Source organism: Onychomys torridus, chromosome 5, assembly GCF_903995425.1.
Source record: "Onychomys torridus chromosome 5, mOncTor1.1, whole genome shotgun sequence".
Taxonomy (NCBI): domain Eukaryota; kingdom Metazoa; phylum Chordata; class Mammalia; order Rodentia; family Cricetidae; genus Onychomys; species Onychomys torridus.
The window spans coordinates 96428446-96448089 of NC_050447.1; the positions used below are offsets into that span (position 1 = coordinate 96428446).

The 19644-nt window shown below is 43.0% G+C and overlaps 1 protein-coding gene and 1 non-coding gene across 6 annotated transcripts; one reads left to right on the top strand and one right to left on the bottom strand.

Annotated features, from left to right (window-relative positions):
* Positions 1–375: 375 nt before the first annotated feature.
* Positions 376–12808, bottom strand: LOC118583683 (zinc finger protein with KRAB and SCAN domains 3). 5 transcript variants are annotated; one of them, XM_036187275.1, is made up of 6 exons: positions 12724–12808; positions 6386–6860; positions 5100–5247; positions 4744–4808; positions 4363–4486; positions 376–2104 (listed from the first exon to the last, which is right to left on the bottom strand). In XM_036187275.1, the coding sequence occupies exons 2-6, from the start codon at positions 6800–6802 to the stop codon at positions 1197–1199; spliced, it is 1662 nt and encodes a 553-aa protein (XP_036043168.1). In that variant the 5' UTR covers positions 6803–6860; positions 12724–12808; the 3' UTR covers positions 376–1196. The 5 variants fall into 5 exon arrangements, with proteins under 5 accessions (XP_036043168.1, XP_036043166.1, XP_036043169.1 ...); XM_036187273.1 differs by having other exon boundaries at positions 6386–6863; XM_036187276.1 differs by lacking the exon at positions 12724–12808 and adding an exon at positions 12445–12714.
* Positions 12809–14834: 2026 nt separating this feature from the next.
* Positions 14835–14937, top strand: LOC118584908. Its single transcript, XR_004945080.1, has one exon. It is a non-coding gene; the product is annotated as a U6 spliceosomal RNA (small nuclear RNA).
* The last annotated feature ends 4707 nt before the right edge of the window (positions 14938–19644 follow it).

Genomic DNA, 19644 nt, shown 5'->3' on the forward strand with positions numbered 1-19644 from the left:
GGCAAATGTCTGATTCTAGTTCTTCCTTGGGAAGCTGGTCATACAAGATCACAGCAGATGACCACTGTCACTGCTTGTGTAATGTGGTCTGTGAAATCCCTCTCCCTGTAGTAAGCAGTGTGGATGGAACAGACAGAGCGCTGATGAGAACAAATGCTCTTTATCCAGCAGAGACGCTCCTGCGAACTCTCGGCTGCACCACATGTACTTTTGAACCTTCCCCAGGTCTGAGGGGCTCTGTTTGCCTTTGTCTCTTGGTGACACAACCCACTGCCTTAGCACAGTTGAGCCTGTGGGTATGACATAAGGAGAGGAGGCCGGAGCTCTGGGTTAGGTCCCAGATAACCACCAAAGTGAGAATCAAGAAGCTAAGCCTTAGACATTGATCACTTTATTCTGAAACTGCTTTTCACACTACATGAGTAGGAAAGGGTTTTTGTTTGGTTGGTTTTTTTCTCCCAAGAGTAACAAAATTAACAGAAAAAAAATATTAGTGGAATTCCATGGGTGGCACATTCACAATGACTTAATGCTAAGGAAGCTGTTTAAGGCACTCTCACAGAATTCCAAATTAGGTAAAGAATTAAAGGATTCTAGCACAATAACCTCACCTTTACCCCTCCCCTGACAAGTCAGGGTACTTGGCAAAAATCAAAAACAAAAACAAAGCAGTACTACATTGACTCAATCTAAAACATCTTTTTTTTTTTTTTTTTTTTTTTTAAAGATATACAAATGGCCTTGGTGAAATTTTCCAGATAATAATGGGTTTTCAGAGCTATGCAGGAAATCTCACCAGTATATTTAATAAATGTTTATTAATTAGCACCTGTATACAAGGCACAAAGCAGGACATAAGATTTCCAAGTCTGACCACTTATGAAGGGCTCATTAGCCTAATAAAGGGTCAGAGTAACGCCCCCAAAGCATAAGCATCCCTCAGGAGACCTGAGATGCAGGCCAAGGGAAGGCAATCTGCCAGTCAGGAAGCCCATTTGATTCCATGGGTGAGAACTCTTACAGTCAACTCTTTCTCATAACCTCCTATGAAATAAGATTTGTTGTTTTTCTTTAGTTACCTTCTAGCATGTAGAAGATAATGAGTCTCAGCCAGATCCCTAGTATCTGAGGATGTGCATTATTAAATAGAGCCCCAGCCTACGACTTCTGCAGTCAGTAGGGGCTCAAGGGAGGCTTCAATTCAACGACAGTTGAACACCAACTTCGGAATGTACAGCAGGGGTCACTGTGACAGAAGGTTTCTTCCCTGTGTGTCTTCTCTGATGCTGAATAAGGTATGAAGGTCGGGTGAAGCCTTTTCCACATGTTTTGCACTCAAAAGGTTTCTCACCAGTGTGTACTTTCTGGTGTTCAATAAGGCTTGTAATCCTACTGAAACTTCTCTCACACTCATTGCATTGATAAGATACAGGAGTTTCAATATTTTCCCAATGGCTTTCCACCCTACTCTGACTTTCCCAGTAGGGTTCTGGAACAAAAAAATCTTTATCCCCAGTGTGGGTCCTCTGATGTCTCAGGAGATGTGAGCTACGCCGAAAGGCTTTGGGACACATATTGCACTGGTATGGCTTCTCTCCAGTGTGAATTCTGTGATGTTCAAGGAGGCTGCAGCTCTGGGTGAAGGTTTTCCCACAGTCGTCACACTCATAGGGCTTTTCCCCAGTGTGGGTTCTCTGGTGCTTGATGAGATCTGAGCTGTGACTGAAGGCCTTGCCACATTCTTCACACTCATATGGCTTCTCGCCAGTGTGAACTCTCTGATGAATGATGAGAGCTGAGCTTCCAATGAAGGCTTTGCCACACTCCTCACATTCATAGGGTTTCAATCCAGTGTGGATTCTTTTGTGTTTACTTAGGCCTGAACTCTGAGCAAAACTCTTTCCACATTCACGGCAATAGAACCGCCTATTTCCGGTGGCACTTTTCTGTGTTGTCTGTGACTTGCCTTCCTGCTCACTGGCTTCTGCACCTGCAGGAATCTGAGCAGTGTCTTCACCCAAGTAGCACAGTGTCTGCTCAGGCTTTTGTTCTGTGTATTCCTCAGCTGGCGGCAAGTCCCTAATTTTAGTCTGCATCTCCTGATCTGAAACACAAATGCCAACAACGGTTAATTCTGTGTTGCATAGGAGCACTGTGAGGAATGGAGACAAGAACTACAAAGGTCTATATAGACACCAAGGTCAAACATTTAAATGCAGAAATTAGTATGGAAACATGAAGACAGGAACAGGGCTGTTGGAAGAAGGGTATAACCAAAAGTGGAGGGAACAGAGGAAAAATGATGAGAACGGGGTGGGACGGGGGAGGGCAAGGGAACCCATGGCTGATATGTAAAATTAAAACACAAATATAATAACAAAATAATAATGAGAAGCAATGACTTCGGTAGGTACATAGTGGAGGTGGACGGGAGCCTCTAAGTTGTGATAATTAGAAAGTCAACACAGACATGAACCTAAATACTGCATTTTCTCTATTGGAGAGAAGAGGAGCTGACCACGCCTTTGGAGGCCAAAAGTCATTAGTGAGTCATAGATCTTGGATACTGAGCCACAAGATTTGAAGCTACACTGCTGGAATTTGGCTTTGCTCAAGTGTGATCGTTTCTATGCCTCTGTCTTTCCCTTTTGGAGTAAAGAATCATTTAACATGTTCTTAATTTTATAGGAACCAACAGTTAAAGAGACTGGATTTTTTTTTTTTTTAAAGACTCTGAATTCTAAAGTGTTGAGGTTTTTAAAAAGACTATGAGATTTTAAAAAATTATACTGTTTTATATTGGGATATTAATGTAAGATCTCAGGGATAAACAAGAAAGGAAAGGTTATGATTTAATAGTGATGTGTTTGTATGTCAAGTTGACAAGGGTCAACTAATTTGTGCTGGTTACTTTTTGTCCACTTGACACAAACTAGAGTCACATCTGAAAAGGTTATCTCAATTGAGGAACCACCGTTATCAGATCGGTCTGTGGGCAAGACATTTTCTTGTTTAATCACTGATGTGGGAGGGCCCAGCACACTGTGGAGGGAGTCATTCCCTGGGCAGCTGGTTCTTATTGTAGAAGAAAGTAAGGGAGTAAGCCAGTTTGTGGCATTTCTCAGTGGTCCCTGCTTCTGTCCCCGCCCTGAGCTTCCTGTTCTGATTTCTCTCAACTGTGTCATGGGAATAAACCCATGATTCCTTCAAAGAGCCATAGTATTTGGTCAGATTGTATTTATTATAGCACGAGAAAACAAACTAGAATGGATGTGAGAAGGACTGAGCACAAGAAGTAACAGAAAACAGGCAAGTGAAACGATTTCTGCAGTGTTCACATTTGTCTGTGACAAAGACAAAGGTAGTTATGGTGAACTGTGCCCTGGCAGTGGCAGGCACACCAGAACAGAGCATCAGCTCTCTGAGACAACTGGAGCCACCAATGTGTTGTGTGACCTTTGACAAGTCGGATAACCTTCTGTGTCCTTGCCTCTAGGGCTAGGACCTATTGTAGCTGGTACCTAATGATGCTTCTAATTCTCACACTGTGACCCCATGACCCTCAGCTTTTTCACTAGTCATGGGAAAGTCATGGATGGGAAGAGGAAGGGGAAGGGACGATTTTCTTTCCAGTTCATTGAAGCCATGGTCTCACACATGCTAGGCAAGTGTTCTACCTCTGAGATACACAGCCCCAGTACTCAATCTTTATACAGCATCTCCTCTGAGCCAGAACAACACTAGGGATGGGATCTACTTTATCCCACTCATCTTGACTACAATACTCAGGAGGTATGCTATTTTGACACAAACCTGGGCATATCTGGAAAGAAGGGATCTTAATTGAGATGATACCTCTAGAAGACTGGTCTGTAAGTGAGTCTGTGGGGCATTTTCTTGATGAATTAGAAATGTGGGAAGGCCTAGCTCATGGCAGTGCCTCTCCTGAGCAGGTCGTCCTGGAGTATACAAGAAAACACGCTGAATAAGCCATGAAAAGCAAGCCAGTAAGCAGCGCCCTGCCATGGCTTCTGTTTCTACCTCCAGGTTTCTGCTTTGAGTTAATGTCCTGACTCTGATGTTGGACTCTGATGTGGAACTGTAAGCTGAAATAAACCCTTTCTTCCCCAAGCTGCTTTTAGTCACAGTGTTTTGTCACAGCAATAGAAATCCTAACTGTGACAGAAGACAAAGAATCAAGATTACGAGCATTAAGGAGCAAGTCAATAATAGGCTTTCAAAGTGTGTCTATTTCAAACATAATGGGCTCAACAGGTTCTAACAGCCTAACAGGGGAAGTAGGTTCTATTAAAGAGAAGAAAGCAAGAAGCCTGAGAAGAAATTAGTACCCATCAGTCTTACCTAGGGAAACCAAGCTGCCAGAGTTCTCCTGCATTTCGTCTTTGTAGAGGTTCATCTGACATGAATCCTGCTCTGTCCATCTGGGGGAAAGGGCTGGGGCTACATCTTCCATTTTCAGCAACCCCTAAAAGAATAAAAGTCCACTAAAGAGATGGAACAGGGAATGTCTGGGTTGCAAGCTCACAGGCTCACCCATTCCACCCCCAACGGCAAAGCCTCAAGCATGCTATGATGAGAGGTTTAACAGTAAACAGATCTTGGAGTGAATAAGGAAATTAATACCCCAAGCGGGAACTGGGTGGAAAATGGAGGACAGGGATGCAGTGGGCAGAAAGAACACTAGGAGTAAAGGATGTTGAGGAAGGGACAGCTCTAGCTCACCTGCAACTCTGAAGTGAGCCTGGGAGCTGTCACTCCATCTTCTCCGCAGTGGCCCCCTTGGGTGACTAAAACAAAGAGCTCTGGGTGAGACTCACTAGCACCCAGCCTCTTGGCATTGTGGAACCCAGGTTTAAAAGTCTGACTAAGAAATTTATACAAATATAAGTTTATAAAATATTTTCCTTTCCAAAAGACCCGAATGCCACCAGATGCAAAGTTGTTCTCTGAAGAGACACAAAAGCTCTTGGAAAGCCTGACTGGCTCATTGAGAAAGCACTTAGCATGTGTAAAGTCCTGGATTTCATCACATGTACCATCACAAAGAGGAAAAAGACACAAAGCTTAGTAATACTGACCTCTGACTTCTGAGGACAGGGATCCCAAAGACTCCTGCTTAAGCAGAGGCTCCATGGGTTCCATCTGGCTACTTTCTGAGCCCTGAGCTGACGTCAACAGTACTGCCTTGGAACAAAGGAGTTCCTGCCCATCGTCATCATCTGGAACCTAGAAGTCATTCATTCATTTTTATTTTCCATCTATTTATTAGACATTTGCAAAGTACTTTCAGCTTGACAGTGTCCCCAAATTCTACAAATTGGTTCTCATTTCATACAAACAACTTCATGAGGGTACAGCTTATCCAAAATAAGCTAAATGACAAAGCTAAGATGGCAGATTAGGCACATGTTTCCACAGTCCATTTAATGCTTCCTGTCATACACATGTAGATTTATGAACCCATTTAGGAAAGTGGTGATATAAATCTATTACATGCTAACTTATCAGAAAACTGAGGATGCTGTTTCTAGTTTAGTCCATACAGTGGGCGAAACCAGCATATGAAACCACCCAGTACGGTGTGGCATGTGCTATCCTATGCAGGTTTGCTCCTAGATCATTAAGTTACAGTTTCCAGTTCCGTTCTCTTCCACTGCTCAGCGTTCCCACAGCTTTTACACAGAACGAAGGTCAGAGACTGTGGTGACTTTTCACTGTTACAAACTTGGGCAATAATTCCACATCCAGAACTTTGGCTTTGGTCACCGTTTGGAAAGCCATGTGTCCCCTGACTATGAAAACACTAAAGGATGCACAGAGGAAACTGTCTCCTAAAATAGGCCAGAAGGTAGAGGTTAAAACCAGCCCATTTTCTACCAGGGGTTCAAACAAGGGGTCCGTGAATTTGGATAGGAAAAACCTTTCTAGATGCTAAGAAAACTGTGGACTTTCCCTCCACTGTCAGCGAGAACAACAAAGCAAGGCGGCAGAAGCACCACAGCTCTGAAGACGCTGTCACGTTGATAACCCAAGAAAACTACAAAGTCGCCTGTGCCTAGCATCGCTGTGCTCCGCCCTGTCCTTACTCAGCACACAGCTAAGAAGTGCCTATCTATCTAACCTGTCACCACTCTGCTGGACACATTCTACCCAAGCTTCACCAGGACTGCGTTCTTCCCACTCCTCCTACTTTCCTTTGTGCTCTTAGCTATTCTGGGGGCTCCAGGTCACTTCGCTGGTCGCCTCAGGTTCCCAGTTGAGACTGAGACTTCGCGGGCTCTGAGCAATGCCTCCCTTGGCTCTTGCTTGAGGTTTCTGGAAGGCACAGAGCATAGGGCTCAGACCCTAAACCTGTTCCTTCTACCTGTGGAGGCGTGTCGTCCAGCTGCCTCTCCAAGTACTCCAGCAGCGCCACCACCTCCTCCCCGCTGTCAGGGTGCTGCTCGCGCACCCAGGCCTGCAGCTCCCCTGGCAGGATGGTCAGGAACTGCTCCAGCACCAGCAGCTCCAGGATCTGCTCCTTGCTGTGCATATCTGGCCGCAGCCACTGTCTGCAGAGCTCCCGGAGCCGGCTCAGCGCCTGCCGGGGCCCAGCGGCCTCTGGGTAGCGGAAAGCGCGGAAGCGCTGGCGGGAGCGGTCGGGCCCAGGGCTGCCCAGCCAGCTGGCCTCCTCTGCCAAGGGGGAGGCCTCTTCCTGTTCCACCTTTATGACCAGTAACTCCATCTGGTCCTCTGCAGAGTGCGAGTCCAGGGTTGTGCTTTCCCTTGATTCTCTAGCCATCCCGGGCCAAGTCGTTCTTCCGGTTCACTGTAGCTGGGAGTTGTATTTCTGCAAAAGACTACTGAGAGGTGGAGATGACTATGAGCCACTTGTAGTTGCAAATGCTCCCCTCCTCCTATGCCCAGGACCCCGGGGAAACTGCCATGGAACAACTGAGGAGATCCACTTGTTCAAATGCCTCTGTAGCTTTCTTTCATTCTGTACCATCTTGGAGGACTTAGAATCAACTACGAATATCTGTGAGGGTGTTCTGGAGAGGCTAAACTTAAGTCAGAAGATCCACCGTGACTATGGGTGGCCTCATTCCACAGGCTCCGGTCCCACACAAAAAGGAGAGAGCCAGTGGAACACCAGGATTCACCTCTGCTTGCTCACTACAGACAATGGGAGTCGCTGCCGCCGCCGCCATGTTGAACCGTACGTCAAACTGCCAAGCAAGAGAAGCCCTTCCTCTGCTGGCTTCTGTCGAGGACTTTGTCACAGCGATGAGAAAGTACCGACAACTAGACCCGAGAAGAGCCACTGCGGTGACACACTTGACTGTGTTTCTATCTATGGACTGGTTTATGGAGAGGAACGCCAGAGTTTGGAGCTACAGGCTAAAGCCCTAGATGGATGTAAGTAAAGTTTAACAGGCCATTCTGGTGAGGGTTGGGAATTCCAGAATGCCAGAAACATGTAAGCAGTGGACACCAGCTGATGGGGTTTTAGAGTAGAATACAGACTTTTCAGGAACGGGAATAGAATCTGTTTACATTTACATCCTGGCAAAGAATCTGGCTGCATTCAGTCCATGCCATGAGAACTTAAGAGTGAATTGAAAATATATTGGACTAATTTGTTTGGCAGAATAACTTTGCAAACAGGACAGCATTTAGGCCATGGCATAATCAGTACTCACAAACCAAACCATATCTGAAAAATGTGGTTTCTTCCGGAAAGGAGTGTGTTCTAGTGTAATGAAATAATGAGGGTGCAGACTTCTGTAATGGTCACACTAGCATTATGAAAGATAAATCTTGTTTTCTACATCTGGAAAATAAGGAAAGCTCTCTGAGAGCAATCCGTCCATTCCCTTCCAAATCCTAACATGTAAAATTCATTTAAAAGGAAGAACCTAAGGGCTGGGGATTTAGCTCAGTGGTAGAGCGCTTGCCTAGCAAGCGCAAGGCCCTGGGTTCGATCCTCAGCTCCACCAAAAAAAAAAAAAAGGAAGAACCTAAACAGAACATCACAAAAGTTTACTGATTCAAAATGGCTGCCTATGGAAATATGCCCCCCCCCCCCCCGCCCGCATTACCCTCAGAGGCACATGGAGACCACTTGGTATAAAGGAATCAAGCTATATTTCAAGCAAGCAATACTTGAAAGAATCATTCACGTAGTACTGGTTTTGCAAGCATGAAAGATATAAAAGATCACAGAGGCTTGCACAATTCCAGACAGACCCTGTGACTAGGCTGTGTGGTGGTCAGATTTCCCATAAGAAGGCCATTGCATGAAGCTGGGGATATAAAGCCTAAATTGCAATGGAGATTCCAAAATACAGGAGATGCCAGGATCATGGGTCATCTGCTGAGAAAAGCCAAGGCACAGAGTAGAGCTGGGACAGAGAGGTCACATGTAGACATTAGAGTTGGAGAGGCAGAGCTGCCCATAGTTGTTAAGCCCATGATCCCATCAGTTTCCTCCTGAGTTTCAGTCTTGCTTTAGTCCAATCTCTCCCTGCCATGCTCCCATTCCTCATGTTTACAATAGGAATGTTTACTTTGTGCTAGTGTACATTAGAAGTATATTGTATTATTTTATAGGAGCTCACAGTTAAGAGTGCCTGCATTGCAGAAAGGGCTCTGTACTTACATAGTGTTGGGACTGCTAAATACTATATGAACATTTGGAAACAGACAAAAACACATTTTACATTATGAGATGAATGTGACTATAGGGGCCAGGGTAAATATGTTATGATTTAAGTGATGTCTTAATTATCACAAGTTAATCTTGATAATGTGACAGGGTTTAGAATCACTTAGAATCTGTCTGTGAGAGCATTTTTAGAGCACTTTAACTGAGGTAAGAAAACTCACTGTGTATATAGGTAGTACCATTCCATGGGCTAAGTAAGGTCCTAGACCTAATAAAAAGTACAAAGTAGAGCACCGGCATCAATCTCTGTGCTTCCTGATTACAGACATGTGACCAGCCACCCCAACCTTCTGCCCCTGACTTCCCTTCTATGGCAGACAGTATCTTCAAATAAACCCTTCTTTAAGTTATATTGTTAGGTACTTTGACAGAGTAATTAGGAAACCTGAACCCTACAATAAGCTCTCCAAAGGATGTTCTGTAAATGGATCTGAACACCTCATACCTCTGAAGAGAGAAATTGAGAGGAGACCTGTAATTCTCACAGTGGGGATCTAGAGACTCGAGAACCCCTAGATTGATTTGATGGCCAACTCTTGCCTAATTGGTGAACTCTAGGTTCAGAGAGAGACCCATCTCAGAAACATAGACACATAAAAATAAAGGTGGAGAGTAATAGAGGCATTCAATACTGGTCTCTGGCTTCCATGTGTACACATGTGTGCATGTACTAGTATATACAAGTGCACACACATTTGAACATAAACATACAACACACACACACACACACACTTCAAAACTAGAAAACATGCTGACTCATCTCCGTGTTCTAAACTTACAGGAAACTTAGAAACCAGAGGAGGTAGTTGACTGGTTAAGAAGGTAAGGACAAAGGCTGCCTCCATAGCACACAGGCAGGCATGCTTGTTTCCCATGGTTGGACAACAGACAGCAGATGGATGAGTGGATGTGCTGGAGAGAGATATCTGACCCATGCAGAAGGAGTAAACAAGGTACCCCTCCTTTCCCTTCACTGTGTCATCTCAAAAGCTGTGTTAAACGAGCATTCAGTGGCTGTCCAATGTGCCTCACAAGGGAGCTGAAGTGGGCATAACCCATGCCAAAGAAGGCTGCCTGAGTATCCCACCTGAGTTAGAACATGGGCAGTGAAATAAGACATTTATGGAAGCCCTTCCTCCACCACAATCAGCTGTATGACCTTGGAAATATCACATATTAACCAGTCTCAGTTTTTCACAGCTTCTCAGAAACTGAGACTTGGGCCTCCTAAAAGGGATGGAGACCTGATTCCTTTGGATCAGAAGGTATGAGATTTTAAGCTAGAATTGCCTGCAAAGTTCTCTGAGTACACTGAAATGTCAGTGCACCCCTCTTTACCCATCGGAACAAGGAGATCAGAATGAGTAAGGCTGGGAGAGTTACTAAGGGAAAGATATTTCCAAGTCTGTGCCCATTTGAATTTCTCATTCCAGCTTCCTTCAGTTCAAGGGACAGCACAGGTGGCAGATGGAAGTTAGGTAACCTTGACTTAATTGTGTTCTTCCTTTTGGATTTATAAGACAGAGTCTCACCCCTGTCCAGCATGGCCTTGAGTTTGCCACATAGCCCAAGCTGTTCTTGAACTGATGGCAATCTTTCTGACTCCACTTCCCAAGAGCTGAGATTACTGGTGTGAACCACCACACCTGGATGAACATTACATAAACTGTTAGAAAATACTTCCTCCTTATTAGCTGTCACAAGAGATCTGGATACTCTTAATCTTTTTCTCAAGTAAGCAGACCTAAATTTAATCACACCTCTAGATCCAAAAACTCAAGTACAGGTGAAAACACAAGAGCAGACTAAAAGTCTATGCTACACAAGAGAATCACTGGGAAGCTTTTAAAGCCTCCTGATAGTTGGGCAGCCAAGGTCAACTGGACCAGCTTCTGGGCGTAGGCCACAGGCCTCAGTATTTGACAACTTACTGGTATGATCCAAAGTGCAGCCAAGTTCAAGAACTAAGAAGCTAAAGATAAAGGTTTGTTTTTTTAAAGCAATTGATGTGAGAATATTGAAAATGCATTCTCCCATAAATAAAGGGAGTTTTAAACAGGAAGCAAAGGGAAGGCAAGACTACCGTAGATTACAAGAGACAGCAATTCAATACACATCATGCAGTTTAAACAACATCCCCGGACTGTAAAAAGACATCTGTGGGTCAATCAGGAAAACATGAACACAGGATTAAAGAGCTGCTGTCAATTCTGTTTATTGTGACACTGGGGCTAAATTAAAGTTCCTGTCTCAGCACTCACATGCTTGCAGGTAAGTGTTAGGCTGTCTTGGCCTCCAGTTTGCTGTAAAATGAATGAAAGGAAGTAAAGAAGGGAGGGAGAGGAGGGAAAGGGGAGTAGGGAAGGACAGATAGAGGAGGAAAGTGAAGGAAAGGGAGAGGCAGGAAAACCACGTGTGAAAATGACTCAAAATGACTGCTGACAGGCTGACTACTGCAGTCGAGTTGAAGTTTCTCTCTGACCTGCATTTAAATCTTTCCCAACATAATCTTAAATATTACACAAAACCCTATTTCTTTCCTAAATACAGTCCAAAGCATTCCGTTGGGGTCAAGGGAGGTAAGGGCAGCCCTGAGACTAAAGGGGGTGGGTGTAGGGAGGAAAAAGAGCATTGGTATAGTCTTAAAAACCCTTTTCACCCACTCATGTTTCACCACTTGCCCTGCCTGGAGTCTCGGCCCAACTGGGCAGAGCACAAAGGTACGGGGTCAGGATTGCGCTTATCAAATAAGCAAATCATAGACAAGGTTTCCAGTCTTTTGTTAAGTTACAAATAGGAAAATGCTACAGGGGTCCCTGTAGGCCCTGAGAATGTTAAAAACTCCAGATTCACCAAGAAAGAGGAGGCAGATGAAAGGATTATTAAAGACTGCAAGAGATGTCAATTCAGGGACAATGGTAAACTGTATTTGGTCATTAGCCTTAAAAACCTGCAGAAAGAACGAAGGGTGTTAGTGTGACTCAGTGTCAGATCTACCTGTCTTTAAATCCACCATCAATCCACCTATCTACCTATCAGTCATATTTATCATCCATCCATGTGATCCTTATGCAGGTGAGGATTGTTGCTGAGGGTCAGAAAGCCGGCAGGTCGAAGCACCGAGCAAAAACAGCAATGTCAGCTCACACCAGGGTCCTTACGCATCTTCACTGTTAAGATACCTCTTGCTGCTCCTCCTGTTTCTTAAGCTCCTCCTCCCCCTAAAAAAGGCATCCCCAAGATTTTAAAATTCTGCGAGTCCGAGTACCACAACACACTACACAAACCACTTTTAATTTTTCCTTTAGGGCAGGCTCTTCTCCAGAACGTTTTATTTTCCCTCCTAAAATACAGAAATTATCCATTACAAAGAGAACTGGTAAACAGCACTAAAATTCAAAAGACAACAGCCAGTATGAAGAGAAAGTGCTGTCCTAGATAGAAACAGCAACAGTAATAATGAAAGCATCTTTACACCGTGCAGATTACCCCGTGCCTGGCACTATTTTAAGCACCTTGCACAAATGAAGCCATTTACTCCTCACGACAATCCAGTAAGTTAGGCGATATTGTTATTCCCTAAAATAGCAAAACACAGAAAGGTTAAGGGACTGGGAGAAAGTCACAAAGTAGCAGAGGCCAGAATCCACCAGGCAACCCGACTCCAAAGTTCTGGCTCTTTTCCAGTACCCCAGAATAAAGACCTTGGAACTGACCTTGTCTCCAGGAAAAGCAAAACTGTGCGGTCTCCCATTTTCAAAGCTTAAGTATATGACCCAAGAATCCCATCTCCAAAGGCCCTGAGACTGACCAGACACCCGGAACCGGCCCGAGGCGAGGCGCCCGAGGCCCTGTCGGGCGCTCGGCCCAGGTGGCCACCGAGTTTGTTTTCCCGGCGCCGCTAGGCCGCGGAGGAAGGTGCTCTGTCCCACCCTCACCACCCACAAGCAGCCGGGCCCGCGGTAGGACCGTAGCAAGACGAGACCCAAACCCACCCGCGATCGCAGCACCGAGCAGCACCCCGCAGTCACAAAAGTGTCCGAAAGTCCGACCCTGGGGGGCGGGGCACGGGGCACTTCCGGCCTCTCTAGGCAACAGCGACACTCTATGGTTCGCCTTCCCTTCTCCTGTTCGTGGTTGCTTCCGGAAAAAAATTTTTTTTTGAAAAAAAAAAACAAATTTTTAACTGAAATAGAATTACATCACTTTCTCTCCTCCCTTTCCTCCCTCCAGTCTTTTCCAAGTAACCCTCCCATACCCTCCCACTCTCAAGTTGATAGCCTTTTATTATTGTTACATTCATATATGTATATAGGTATATGCATGCACACATTTATATATATATATATATATATATATATATATATATATATATATATATACACACACACACACACATTATATATATAAACTCAACCTGCTAAGTCGGTTTTTTTGTTGTTTGTGTATATATGATTTCAAGGCTGACCATTCTGCACTGGACAACCAATAAGGGGGCTCATCTCTGGAATAGACTAATTCTCCACTTCCCAGCAGTCAACAATTGCCTGTGGTTCTTTGGTGAGGGGTGGCACCCTGTGAAAGTTTACCCCCCTTGCAAGTTACCATGTCTATTGATACTGCCATCGTTCCTGTCTTGTGTATGCAGCCATTTCTAGGAGGAACTGTTTCACAGCGGACTTCTGGTATTCTGGCTCTTAACAGTCTTTTTTGGCTCCTCTTCCTCCATGTCTCTGAGCCATAGATGCAGGAGCTATGATGTAGATGTATCTGTTGATCTCTGCATTGTGTCCAGCTGCGTTTTTCTGTGATGATCTCTGTTGTAAAGAGAGGCTTCTTTGATGAGGGGTGGTAGCTACATTTATCTAGGAAAGATGGCTCAAGAGACTTTCAAAACAGGATTTTCCCAAGGACAACTACAGGAAGATAGGAAAATAATGAGTCCTTGTATAGCCTGACATCTTTGTGAATAGAAAAAAGTAAAAATAAAATATTTGCTTGTATCCTCACAAAGAAGTCCTAAGGACATGCATCAGAAAATTATGCAAATGTTTAGAAACTGGAGGAAGGGCTGGAGAGATGGCTCAGAGGTTAAGAGCCCCGAGTGCTCTTCCAGAGGTCCTGAGTTCAATTCCCAGCACCCACATGTGGCTCACAACCATCTGTAATGAGATCTGGTGCCCTCTTCTGTATACATAATAAATAAATAAATCTTTAAAAAAAAGAAAAAGAAACTGGAGGAAAAGGAGAAATAAAGATGAGGGGAATGTGTTTTTTAAAATTTTACAACTAGTTGCATTTTCTGATTAAAATATTAATTATAAATACATAACATTTTAAGGACCATTCTGAGTGACTTGTATATTAAATCCAAGATAATATAATCTTCAAATTATCATAATTAGCAAATTTAGGTTTAAGATACTAAATTTTAAAACTTCATATTGATAATTACATTTTTCATAACCAACCCAAATAAGAAAACATCACCTTAAAAAGGCAACCATTACAGTAGCAAGAAAATATAAAAGAGCCCTAAATGGAAGCATCAGGCTTTATTTATTAAGGATAGGTAGCTGAGAGCCAGCTATGTGGGCTCATATCCCAGCATGTGAGAAGCTGAGGAAGGAGAGTCACTTCAAGTAATAGGTTCAAGTTCCAGGCCAGTTTGCTCTACATTGTGAGTCCTGGATTAGTGTGAGGTCCCTCCTCATAAAACAAAATAGCTCCACTCATGATCATGCAAGCAACCATAATTAAACTCAGCAGGTCACACACACACACACACACACACACACACACACACACACACACACACACACAAAGACATCAAGGTAGAGAGGTCTTGGGAAGAAGGATTTCAGTGGGAGATGGTTTCAGTGAGGAAGGGGGAGGATGATAAGAGGTGAAGATGATAAAAACTCACTATATGTGCATGAAATTGTCCAATAATAATAGAATTTTAAACCATAAAAGTATATACCTAATGAAAGATACCCCTACATCAAATAATGAAAGATAATAAATATACCAAATATGTGTATTTGAAAGTTCAACATCATTAGGGTGTTATTCTTTCCTAAGTTAATACAGAAATTCTATGCAGAGTGCTTGCTTCAGCACCATATCCTAAAATTAGACAGATACACAGATTATTATGGCCACTGCACAAGGATGACACACAAATTCATGAAGCATTCCATATTCTTAAAAAAAAAATCAATCCAGAGTCAATAGAAATCCCAATCCTGTGTATTCAATGGAACCCAATTGGTCTACTTTAAATTCTTATGGAATAATGAAAGTCATGAATATGCAATTAAATTCTTGAGCAAATGGAAGTAATGCAAAACTTGCTTTGCCTGAAATAAAGACTAGTTTAAAATGCAAAGGAGTTTCAACACTGTAATACAGACACCACTAAAGACAAGGAGATCTGTGGAACAGCACTAAGCATGGAGAAACAAATAAGTATGTGCAGATGTTCAACATGGCAAAATGGCATTCTAAGTCACTGGAGAAAGAAGAAGCTACTTGGCAAATAGATGACATTTAGGTAGCTAAGGGAAGGAATATAATATAATTGAGTTTTACTTAACATGTCACACAAAGATCAATTCCTCTGTAAAGTAGAAAAAAACTTTCATTTTTTTTTTAAACGTATAGGATTGCGTCTTTATGAACTCTAAGCAGGTTTTCTCTTAAACTAAATGTAGTGGTGTGAAGGAAATGACCTCCACAAGTGCCTGCATTTGAATATTTCGTGGCTGTTGGGGGAGGATTATGAGGTGTGACCTTCCAGAGGAGAGTATGTCACTGGGGCTGGGCTTTGAGGGTCAAAAGATTCCTGTCCTTTTGAGTTAGCTCTCTCTGCTTCCTGTGAATGGAGATGTGGATGCAAATGTGAGTATTCACCTGAGGCTCTGGCACCTGCTGCCATGTTCCCCATGATGGTGATGGACTGTTATCTTTCTAGTACTGTAAGTTCCAAATAAACTTTTTCTTCTGTAAGTTGCCTTGGTCATGGTGTCTATCATAGCAATAGAGAAGTAACTGAGATACTGGACAAAATACAAATTAAAGAAAAAGAAATGTCTTACCTCATTAGAAATTAGAACTACGTTGTATGTAGAAACAGAAATGCCAGAAGCTAGTAGGAAAGACAGTTGAAAGACTGGGAGAATCTATTTGGGACATGCAGTATCAAGAAACGAGCATTACATTGAATATATAATGAATATATGCACATAAATATAAAAATCATAGCCAAATGGGGAAAATGGATAAGATAAGAAAAATGGGTATGTTCAGGCTATTCACAGAGTAGAAATTTTGAATGGCTATATTGCTGCATCTAGAACCTGAATAGGCAAACCAGGCCTGGTACTTCCTACTTAGAGATTAATGTCCATGATACAGTGATTGCTTTGCTTTGGAAAAGATGGTCTGGTATGTCCCAGATGACATACCTCAGGTCTTAACTTAGGTGGGTGGCACCTGTGTCTTCATTGGAAATATCTCTGTCCTATAGCAAATACATTTTTTTATCAGGGCCTTCAGTATATCACATTTTGCTCACATTTTCTGAGAGATTTATCATCAGTAGTAGGAACAAACACAACACATTTGAATTGTTCTGTAGGCTGTCTCTGACTCTGTTAGCTGCTTTTATGACCCTTTCTTCCGGGTGGGTTGCCTCATCCAGCCTTAATAGGAGAGGAGGTGCCTAGTCTTACTTCAACTTGATATGCCATGGCTGGCTGATATGCATGGGAGGCTTGTCCTTTTCTGAAGAGGAAGGAGGGGGAGGGGGGTGCTGGGAGAGGAATGGGAGGAGAGGAGAGAGGGAGCGATAGGAAGAGGGAGGGTGGGAGGATGGGAGGGTGGGAGGGGAAAATGTGATAGGGCCTGGAAAAAATCAATTATTAATAAAAACATTGTCCTGTTACTCAGGTCCTTCTCACTATAATAAGATGCATAGGAGAGGAACTCTCTCAGTCAGTGTTCTATTGCTATACAGAGACACCATGTCCACAGCAACTCTTATAAAAGAAAGAATTTCACTGGGGCCCACTTACAGTTTCAGAGGTTTAGTCCATTATCATCATGGCAGGAAGCATGGCACCATGCAGGCAAACATGGTGCTGGAGAAGTAGCTGAGAGTTCCACATCCAGATCAGCAGGAAGAGGAAGACACTGGGACTGGCTTGAGCCTTTGAAACCTTACAGCCCACCCCCAGTGACATACTTCCTCCAACAAAGCCACACCTACTCCAGCAAGGCCACACCCCCTAATCCCTGTCAAGTAGTGCCACTCCCTGATGAACAAGCATTCAAATCTATGAGCCTATGGTGGCCATTCTTATTCAAACCACCACAGGAACTCTGGGAAACAGAAACTAAAATTTTGCCCATCTTTTGCAAATATGAATTTCTTACTCACCTTTGCAAAAGAGATAGGAAAATGCAATTGCAAATTCAACAACTGCATATTATATACATGAGGTCGTACTAGTCTGTTTTTTAGAAAACATACCCCATCTGGCATTACATCTTTGACTGGGGCAACTGCTTTGTTTGGTTTGCAGTTCTTAACTATCATCCCCTAGGATCTGTCTGGTTTTGAGAGGATAGGCAGCTGAGGAAAAGGGAAGGATGATGAGGAACCGTGTAGGCGTCCCCTGGTTAAATGGAACTTTTGCCAGCCGGGGAGGGGCTGAGGGAGGGAGCCGCCTAGGCCTTTGGAATTTGCCCCACGTTGGGCGCCAGATATTGGTGAAATTATTAAGGCCACTCCACGTAGTTAAAAGGGAGGTTTATTTTGTGGGGTAACTTACAAATGAAGGGGTAGGTTGCAGGGTCTGGCAAAGGTATAGCACAGTCCGGCGGTGTTCTCTGGAGAACTCTGCTCGGTCTACCTCCTGCGTCCAGCGTCCCTGAACCAAGAGAGCGACCTCCTCTTGATCCTCCATCTTCCACTCCCTCCTCTGCCCCGCCTTGTGGGCATGATCATTACTGAAGCCTCAATGGGGGTTGGAACTTCCAGGCCAATGCTGGGATGGCTACCCACTACACTAATTAACATTTCCATTGGTGAATATTCATTACACAGAACATTGGACTGTGTAAGGGCATTTCTCATACAACTGTATACTGTACTTTGAGTCTAGCTCTTTACAAGTCCCTTTCCCCCCTCCCTGCATCTGCATTTAAAATTGTTCCTCTAGACCAGTGGTTCTCAACCTTCCTAATGCTGTGGTGACCCTTTAATACAGTTCTTCATATTGTGGTGATCCCCTAATCATAAAATTATTTTCATTGCTACTTCCTAACTGTAATTTTGCTACTGTTATGAATCATAATGTAAATATCTGTGTTTTCCGATGGTCTTAGGCGACCACTGTGAAAGGGTCATTCGGACCCCTAAAGGGGTTGTGATCCACACCTTGAGAACCGCTGCTCTAGAATTTTGCTTCTACTTTTGTGTCATAAGCACATGCATGATTTTATGTATCTATATGAAATCTAGGAACTACAAATGAAAGTATGCATGCAGTATTTGTCTTTCTGAAACTGATTAATTTGCTTAGTATGATTATCACCAATTGTATCCATTTTTCTGTAAAGGATATAACTTTGTTCTTTATGGCTGAAAAAATTCTGTTGTGCACATATATTATATTTTTAACATATTTCTCTGTTGAATAGATGCCTAGGTTGGTTCTAGAACTTAGTTATTGTGAATAGTGATGTAATAAACATTGATATGCAATTATCTGTGTTATATTGAGCTAGAGTCATTTGGATAATAGAGTGGTATAATTGGGTCATATGGTACATCTGTGTATAACTTTCTGAAGAACCTCCATACTGGTTTCCATAGTGGCTGGACTGGTTTTCGTTTCTACCAGCAGTGATTAATGGTCTGATTTTCAGCATCCTCACAAGTATTTGTTGTTGTTTTTCTTAATGTCATTCTGACTGGAGTAAAATGGAATCTCATTCTAGTTTAAATTTGTATTTTCTGATGTCTAGGAAGGTTGAGTTTTCATTTGTTTATTGGACATTTCTATTTCAATTTTTTTTAAAAGATTTATTTATTTATTATGTATACAGCATGTATGACTGTAGGCCAGAAGAGGGCACCAGATCTCATTACAGATGGTTGTGAGCCACCATGTGGTTGCTAGGAATTGAACTCAGGACCTCTGGGAGAGTAGTCAGTTCTCTTAACCTCTGAGCCATCTCTCCAGCCCCTATTTCAATTTTTAAGAACTGTTGATTTCACTAGCTTATTTACTGATTGGGTTGTTAGATGTAGTTTCTTGAATTCTTTGTATATTCTCAGTATTAATCTTGTCAATGATATAGCTAGTGAAGATTTTTCTCCCATTCTGTAGGCTGTCTTTTTCCTCACTTAAATTCCTTTGCTGTAAGACACATTTTAATTTCTTGAGACAGCATTTGTGAATTGTTGGCATTTATACCTGGAAGACTGGAGTCACCTTCAGAAATTCCTTGCCTATGAAGCATTTCTCTTTTCCCTCTAAGAGTTTCAGAGTTTCAGGACTTCCAATAAGGTCTTTGGTTCATTTAGGGTTGGTTTTTGTACAGGATCATCAATAAAGATCTGTTTTTATTCTCTTTCATATGGATATTCAGTGTTGAGATTACAAGAACATCAGGCTGAAGCAAAATGTTGAAAACAGTCTTTAGAGAGAAATAATGAGCACCTGAAAGTGTAAAATCCAGTGTAAATGACTTTTTCCTTTGTAATTTCACTATTGTTTTTTATGTGTAGAGTATTTTGTCAGCATGTGTGGCTGCTCATCATGTAAATGCCTGGTACTGGAGAAAGCCAGAAAACGGTCTGGAGCTCCTGCAAGTGGAGTTACAGGTGGCTGAGGGCTGCCATG

Coding starts and splice junctions, on each gene's coding strand:
- LOC118583683 (XM_036187275.1), bottom strand. CDS start 6,802: ATGGCTAGAGAATCAAGGGAAAGCACAACCCTGGACTCGCACTCTGCA. Junction 5,248..6,385: donor TGGACGACACGCCTCCACAG/GTAGAAGGAACA, acceptor AATGACTTCTAG/GTTCCAGATGATGACGATGG. Junction 4,487..4,743: donor GGCTCACTTCAGAGTTGCAG/GTGAGCTAGAGC, acceptor TTATTCTTTTAG/GGGTTGCTGAAAATGGAAGA.